Below are 8,979 nucleotides of genomic sequence, written 5' to 3' on the forward strand. Positions count from 1 at the left end.
TTATGAGATGAGTTTTTCTTGATGTGTACTTTAATAATTATTAAAAGTTAATTTTCTATATCAGTTTTTATATTTTAGTAGGTCAGAGTAATTTGTATTTAAAAGATATTAATTATAATTTTGTATACTATTCATTTTTCATTTTTAACCTTTTTTTCCTTATTATACCTAATTTATTATAATTCTTATCATATTTTTAATTTTTGTTAGTATATACGTTAGTACCTGTGATTATAGTTGTTTGGAATATTTATTTACAACATTAAATTTTGTTTGCAAGATTTATTAACAATATTTAAAAGTGATAAAAAAAAATCTACAATTTAGGTAAACACACTCCTATACCACTTTACCCATATCCTTCCTCTCTATTTTAAATTTTTTTCTCATATCCGAAGTAATTAAAATTAAGAGTTGCTTTTAATCGATCATACTTTTAAATAAAGTAAACTTTTTTGTTTATTTTAAATATTTTTTATTTTTAGATTTGATATTAATATTTCAACTTGGTTAAACTTTTCCTCAACTCTTATTATATTTGAATACGTTGTTATAGATTTTTATATGTTGAATCATTCTCTTATTTGAGCTTAACCTTTCTTTAGAAACAATACATTATAGATATTGAAATTATTTAAGTTTTTTTTATGTAACTTTATGATAGATTATTATACGTGAAAGTGATGTGATCACAATATCTTGAGTTTTATGTAGGATTGTGTGTCGTTTTATATATTTTAAATGTTTAAATTTTTTAGATGAATATTAAATGATATGAGATTTGTATAGTTTGAAGGAATGAAATTTGTTCTATGTTATTAATTTTGTCTTAAAATACCTTATTCAAAATATAAGCACAACACTTGAAGTCAAGTGTAAGAATATTGTTTAACTTTTTTTATTAATTGAGGATTACTTTTAAATATTCTCGATATGATACTCTTATTGAGATACTGAGACAATGACTGAATTTTGCATTAAAGTATACAATTTCTTAAACTGAGTTTTGAATATGGTTTACATGAGTATAGTTAATTCCTATAGTTTTCTCATACATTAATTTGAGTTTGATGAGAATGGAAATATATATAGAGAGTTTGAATGATTATAGTTGAATTGAAATGAGTGAAGGGTGATGTTTGAGCAAATTAGGAATTGTATTGATGATTTTGAATTTTTTAAAAGTTGTTTTCATTAAAATGGTTTAGAATAAAACCTTTGAAAACATATTGGGTTCTATTATATGAAGTTGATTTTATGATATTTCTTCTCAAACGAAGGATTTTTCACTTAAGTGAAAATAGAGCAAAAATTTAAACTTTGTTCTCAGCCATATTTTCCCTTAAGCGAATGATTTTTCGCTCAAGTGAAATTAGAGTTGAAAATCAACCTTGCTTGCAACCCTATTTTTGTTTGAGCGAACTTTATTTCCACTCAAGCAAATGATTTTCCGCTCAAACAAAAATAGAGCTACAACTCAACCCTTGAGGAAGAAGGATTATCTATAGAAAAGGTGTATGCCGCTTTAAACAATAATGACTTATCATTATTTAATAAAGATAGTTAGAATCGTACGAGGAATGTTTCAAAGAAAGATTTAGACGTTGAAGATATTGAAGCCACTTCCAATTATTGTAAGTGAAAACAAGTTGAAAATCCAAATACTTTTTTGTGTAAACCAATGTGATGAATAGTCTTAAATGGGATTTTTGGTGTGGATGCTAGATCAAAAATTGTTTACCAACAATTTGAAAATGCTATAACTTTTGATACAACATACAAAACTAACAGGTATAATATATTGTTTGCCCTATTTATTGGATTAAATAATCAATATAAGTCATTGTGTTTAGTTGTGTCTTATTCCAAGACAACTAAGAGAGTTCATTTAAATAGTTGTTTCATACTTGACTAGAGGCAATGGGTGGGAAACAACTATTATCTATACTGACAGGTCGAGATTTAGCAATTGGAGTTGGTATTACAAAAGTATTTTGTCTTTCCTTGTGGCACATTATGAAGAAGTTTCTTGAGAAGTTAGCTAATATATCATATAAGATTTGTTTTCAAATCAGAAAAAATACATTTAAGACTCACCTATTATTCAAATATTTGAAGAAAAATGGAATTATTTAATGATTGAGTATAATTTGAGAGGAAATGAATGACTTCTAGAACTATATAACATTAAAGAATCATAGGCACTCATTTACAATATAAGTATCTTTTTTGTTGGGATGAATACTACATAAAGAAGTGAAAATATTTTTTTTTTTATTCTTTTTTTGTACATGCAAGAACAACCCTCCAAAAATTTGTGAAGTTTGAAAAGGAAGTTGATAGCTAGTTGAGGTAGAAAGAAGGAAATATTATAAATCTAGGCACAAATCTTGTATTTTGAGCATTAAATCCAAATTTTGAGCACCATGTTACATCTATTTATTAAAGGAATTTTTTTAAAAATTTTAATATGAGTTTGGGAAGATTAACTGATTTACTAATAATAAGATAAAGAGAGATAGTTCTACTACTGTCTATCAAGTGTCCTGTTGTTATGATCCTGATACATTTATTTTTGATATATTGAACTCAGAGATATATGACTATCAACTTAGATAAATGTGACTATCATTTTAGATAAATGTGACTATCAACTTTATATTGATGATTTTTTAAGTAAAAGAAATTCTTAATTTTTTTTAGATAAATGTGGCTATCAACTTTATATCAATACTAAAGTAAATTCAACTATCTATTAAAAAATAAAAGATAAAAAAAAAATACAAAGGAAACAAATACAAGGGGCTGGAGGAGGAGAAGATTACATTATACACTCTTCTTCATGGTCTAACAATTTACTTTTCTACTGTCTTTTTATAGTGGTTTTAATGTATGAATTGAGGACATAGTATATCTATACTGTTCATTATAATTTTTAATGGAAAGCTAAGAATGAATTCTTAAATATACAATGGATCATTTGAAGTATCTCACTTCTTCAATAAATGTTTTCTTATATATACAAATTTGTGCACTGCATGATCCAAGTTATATATACCTCAAACTTCTGGTGGAGATTGATGTGAAGATATAACTGAACCATTGATTTGTTCTTGATCAATTGGACTTGCACAGATTAGTGGTTGCCTGATTTCTTCAGAACTTTTAGAAGGAAGCCCTTTCTTGTTATCAGGGTACAGAACATAATGTTGACATATTAAGATAGAATCATAGAATATTGTTTCCTACAATGGTTAAAACAAATCAGAATTCATGATATACATCATCTGTGATACAAGTGGTCCACTGAGTCTTTATAATATTCAAAGACTAAGAAATTGCATTCATTCTGTCATTTATCTTCTAAGATATACTTCTTAAAAGTACGTAATAATAAATAATGATATGTTCAACAAGTTTTGTAGTTTAATCTGAAAATACATTTGGAATGTAATACTTAATACATGATTTAAATTGAAGAAACAGCAATGATTTCCCAAGAAGAATATGGAGTATAAGCACAGAATTTCATACCAAGGATATAAGTACTTTCCCAATGTTTCCATAGAAGTTCACCCAGGAATCTACATTTGGATAAAATTGAAATTCATTGTAGATATTCAAAGATAAAATCTGATGAGAGGGTCAAATTCATATTTACTTCACACACCTTGGTCTATGGACTGCAGAACCATTTGTGAATAATTAAAGACACCTCCAGAAAAATCAAGTAGAACATTGCCAATGCTAAATCCATTTGTGCTCTTCCTCGAGAAGTTCAGGAATGTCTAGATTTCATAAGCAAGTAACCATTACTCAGTAACTACACCAGATAAATATCATTTCCTTATTAGTTTTGTTTGTCAGTGTTATTCTGTCAAACTACAAAGACTGTAAGAACTTATAAGATGAGTATGTTGCATACTTAGAAGATAATTATTCCCTGATTCTGTTTTCTATTTATGAAGACAAATTTGTTATCTTTTGAAGATTTAATTTGATTTATATAGCTTTAATTTAATTATCTGTTATTTCTTACTTTAATTACCTATTATTTCTTTTCTTAATTAGACTGTAAGTAATATATAAATTTGGACTAGAATCACATTCAATCTTCTTCTGTTAACTGAGAATATGGAAAATACACAACATATTTGTCAGAATATTACCAATGAGTCACCAAAAAGTACGAAAATCTGAAGTAAGCAAATGCAGTCAAATTCTAAGATCATATGCATGTTTGGAAACTCATTAAGAAAACATCAAATAAGGTCAATTATGCTACAAAACGTGGGAAGCTATTTGCTTATGAGTAAACAGGAAAAACAACTTTTGGGGCATGGTACCAATTTTGTACACATGCTATGCGTAGAACATGATATAGAGGAGGTTAAGGCATTCTGACCTGTGGAAAATATTTGATGACGGTCAAAATTGCTTGAATTATGCTGCAGTATAATTGATTTCATCAAATTATTAGAGGGAAATGGAATTATAGCATAGAAAAAGAAAAAGAACTCCATAATGTTAACAATTATATTAAATAAATAAATATGAAGAGACAGAAGAATATCAACATCCCATTCAAAGGTCCTTCAAGAGGTTGATGTTTTGTACTGTGATACTCTGAAATGGCTCAACTGTTCCAAAAGGAAACTTGACTCAATTTACAACACCGTCCCTTTTTGAACAAGTTCGGAAGCCTCAACGGTTGTTGATTCATAGATATGAGAAATAATCACACTTCAAATGTATAGTTCCAAACTTTTATATATCAGTAGTCATAAATATGTGAAAAGACTGCATACTATTCAGCCATAGCCTCTACTTCATGGTTCTGCAAAATTTCTTTAAGCCAAGTTTGAGCTTGACTATTAATTAAGTACTCTAAGCTCAGTGGCATCTTGCTTACCCCAACACATAATGTGAATCTTAGAAAGTGCAAAGAGTGCAATAATCACATATTGAAAACAGAATAAAGTGCTTGAGAATAATATATTGATGATGCCCTTTTTTAACCTTGATTAATAAACGGCACCAATAGGAATAAAGGTTTTAAAATGGAAACAACATATGTGCCCTTATATTTATTTGTATCATTAGAACTTGGAGCAAATACCCTGCAACTTTCCGAACAACAAAACATCTTTAAAATGTTCCTACGTCTAGGGTAAGGTGTTAAGAAGAAGTAAAACCTTATCTCCAAGATCTTATTGAAATCTACCAACTGTTCAACCATAATTTTTGACTCGATCATTCTGAACGAATACAATTATTGCTTCAAAAAGAATATGTGTGCCAATGATGTGGTCATATACAATGACTCAAGCTTCCCCCACATCGACGCAACAGTTTTCTCCTTTGTGACTTCTCTCGGTGCCTTATAACCAGGTACAAGATTATGAAGCTCTCGGCTCTGTTGATCATGTCAATCTTCTCCTTCTGAGACATAGATGTTGGCATGTTCGTTTCACCCTCCAGAGCATCAACACAACCTTATTGAATTAAGATGACTTCCATCTTGAGTCTCCACAACCCAAAGTCGTTCTTCCCGAAAAAACTTATCGATGTCAAACTTGGTGACCATTTCTTTATCTTCTTGACTTTTCTTTTTTGTCCTCACAAACGATGCCAATTATTGGGTTCTCAATAATAATAAAGGAAAAAAATAAGAACAAGATTGAAGTAAACACTTTATTTGATAACAAAATGTCTATACACAAAGAACTCTCACACAACAATATCTTTACAGAGATCACAAGAACTTTATATATATAGATGCTATTGTAGAAGAAATACAAGACCATTCAAAACAAAAACCGTTAAGACAAGTATAACAAACACGTACTAGATGATCTAACTTCTTCACATCATCTAACCATCTAACCATCTGACTAAGCTTTACTACATGATTTACAGCCGTCTATCACAGAAAGAGTGAAACTTACTTGAAGATGGAGACTAGCCAAAGCCAAGATTGGCTAGGCAATGCTATGAAAAAGCAAACAGCAGCAGTAAACCACACTACAACAGCTATTGCAATGGAATAGTAGGAAAATTTCTGATTTCCACGCTGCAAATTAGTAGCAGATCATTCACTGTCTTTGAATTAATAAGACCAGGAGCTAAAACGTATGTTCATGAGAGGAAAATACAATCTCTTAAGAAGAACTTGTGATAATACTTACATCAAACATAGCAATTTGGGAAAATATAATTAGAGGTAATATGACTGCATGACTAGAGAAAGCAACATCATTAGCTGCAACAGGAATCATCTGCAGTAACAAGAGGTTATAAACCAAAATTACATAATCAATTTGTATCATTAAATACTAATATAAACTTATGTATGATGGCATTGAAGTTAAAGTCTTGGTTGAAAAGAACATACCTGTCCATAACCATACCTCTCAAAATACTGCTTCTGAACAACAGGGCTAAAGTAGAGGGAAGCATTGTATATGAGATATGAACACTGCTTGGTTAAGTTAAGAAGCGCAAAATCCAAGCTTAATCCCACCACACTGAGTTTGAATACAAAACCACTTAAGAATCCATCCCAAAGGATAAACAACAACAGCAATGATTATAGAACATGAAAAAAACAACCTTTTCCTACGAAAATTGAGGATGATTTGTGGGTAGCCGGCAACTGCCCATGAAAGAAAAGCTAACCAACCAAATACTTGGTAAGTCACTTCTAATGGAAATGACTTCCAAGGAACCATTTCTTTGTCTCTCTTTCTGCCACAGAGGAATCAATGAGTTTGTCTTTCAATGGATGTCTAAATCGTCCAAATATGTCTAAAATCTTATTATTATAATTTATTGTTTAGAAGATATTTTCATGTGTATGTGTCTATACATATATATATATATATATATATATATATATATTATTTTATTTTTATTTGGCTAAATTCTTATATTTCTTAACCAACATAATAATAAAATAAGTACTTTTTATTTATAATAGTTAATCAAAACTAAATAATTTTTATAATTATTATTTTATATTTTATTACAATTTTATTGTTTAGATGATTTTTTATTTATTTATTATAATATATAATGAGTTTCTCATAGACATATATTGTTTTATTTTACTCTTAGTATTATTTTTAAGTCAAAATATAATTAAAATTCACAATAATATATTTAATTATCTTATTTCTATATAATAAATAAAATAACACAAAAATAAAGTATATATATATATATATATATATAAAGTTATAAGACAATATAATAAAAATATGAAAACACAGGTGCATCAACCTCTCTATTTTTTTTAATAATAATATATCAAATATTTTAAATGAATTTATTTTTTATTTATTCTAAAAATATCAACATGCAATGCAATATATAAATTGGTGTATAGTATGTTCCAATAAGATATGAATAAATATAAGGTGGTGGCATCAATTATTGCATAACTTTCTAACAAATAATAATTGGATGAGTATCTGAGGAGTAGTTAAGGATCAAAGTAATTAATTAATATATTTAAAATTATTGAGATGTTGTACTTTTATTAAAAATATTACATATTCAAATAGAATGAAATAAAATATTAAGAGTTAAATAAATCTTTTGCTACTTTAAATTGATTTTTTTTATCAAAAATAATATGTACGTTTCTTTTTCAAGTAGATCCGACACTCTCAAAATTAGCATTATTAGATGGATAGTTTATTCTAAAAACACTATAGTCTTAATAGAGACATTTGTTAAACTCTAGAGCTCGTATCACTTTCATATATCTATATCTGAAGAAAAATACTCAAATGTCCATAGAGAATGAAGAAAATTATGAAAAAAAAAACTCAATTTATTTACTTGTTAATATAAATTGTTGAAGAAAAATTACACATACTTTTATGTTTAATCGATTTCAAATTGTAAATCTTGGTGTACTAAAGTCTTTCTAAGATGTACACTAAGATTTACATGATAATAGATATATCGTCTTAAGGTGTCGTCTAATGGTTATGTAAATACTATGGTGTTGGATGTCTAATAACTTTAGACCGTCTTATTTGTTTAGTGCATTTGATGACTCATAATACAACATCTAGTGACCAATAATCATTGTACAATTTATTCTATTTTTCTTCTATAAGAGTTAGTTAGAGTACCTCTAACTAACTTGTAATATATTGTAGTTTTTTTATATGGGAGATCCATGTTTATTGTTGGATACAAGATACTTAAGTACAATAAAGATACTTGTATATGATTAATTGTGAATTTGAATGTGATTAATCGTGAATGTATGACACATTCTTTCTTACCCATTATGTGAGAGTTTTTCATTCTTCACACTACAAGAAAAAAATGGTTTTAACGGAATTTAATTTTATATTATCCAGGGTGAAAACCTCTATTAAGTTATTTACCCAAGTTTGCAGTTTCTCTCGTTAAACTATCCTTGGGGAACGTGTTCCCTGGGATTTTTTTAAACCTCAAGAAAAGCCTTTCAGAACCCCTGTTAAAATACCATAGGTTTAAGAACCTCTGTAAATTACCATGGGTTTTAAAACCTTCGTAAAATACCATGAGTTTCAAAATTTTCATAAAATGACTTGCCATTTGAAATAACCTACAACCCCATTTTCCACCATCTCTAATGATCCTCTTGATTTCTCTCTTCCACCGTAGAGACACTTCTCTCCGGCACAGGCTCAATGACCGCCGCTGACAGTCCTAACAAGGAATCACAATTCAACCACATTTATGTCTATTATATCTAAGGAGAAGAAACATTAAATAAGACACTATATTCTTCTTAATCGATAACAACTAGTGTTTAACATTAAATAAGGCATTGTCTTCCATCACCTTACTGCCCCAACTTGGGTCACAAGCCACTGTTACCTAATTCGACAACAATTGGTGTTTATCACTGCTTTTATATATATATCCTAAATAATTGCATTATCTATCAGATTTGGGCTTCAAAGCCATGTGTTT

At 28.5% G+C, this 8,979-nt stretch overlaps 1 protein-coding gene across 1 annotated transcript; it reads right to left on the minus strand.

Moving 5' to 3' along the window:
- Positions 1–2,806: 2,806 nt before the first annotated feature.
- On the minus strand, positions 2,807–6,798 carry LOC137837153 (cystinosin homolog). Its single transcript, XM_068646037.1, has 8 exons — positions 6,613–6,798; positions 6,395–6,527; positions 6,189–6,278; positions 5,949–6,073; positions 4,406–4,448; positions 3,671–3,788; positions 3,535–3,584; positions 2,807–3,245 (listed from the first exon to the last, which is right to left on the minus strand). The coding sequence occupies exons 1-8, from the start codon at positions 6,729–6,731 to the stop codon at positions 3,060–3,062; spliced, it is 864 nt and encodes a 287-aa protein (XP_068502138.1). The 5' UTR covers positions 6,732–6,798; the 3' UTR covers positions 2,807–3,059.
- Positions 6,799–8,979: the final 2,181 nt, after the last annotated feature.

Source organism: Phaseolus vulgaris, chromosome 4 (genome assembly GCF_000499845.2).
Source record: "Phaseolus vulgaris cultivar G19833 chromosome 4, P. vulgaris v2.0, whole genome shotgun sequence".
NCBI classification, from domain to species: Eukaryota; Viridiplantae; Streptophyta; class Magnoliopsida; order Fabales; family Fabaceae; genus Phaseolus; species Phaseolus vulgaris.

Coding starts and splice junctions, on each gene's coding strand:
- LOC137837153 (XM_068646037.1), bottom strand. CDS start 6,731: ATGGTTCCTTGGAAGTCATTTCCATTAGAAGTGACTTACCAAGTATTT. Junction 3,585..3,670: donor TCTGCAGTCCATAGACCAAG/GTGTGTGAAGTA, acceptor ATCCAAATGTAG/ATTCCTGGGTGAACTTCTAT. Junction 3,246..3,534: donor GGAAAGTACTTATATCCTTG/GTATGAAATTCT, acceptor TAACCATTGTAG/GAAACAATATTCTATGATTC.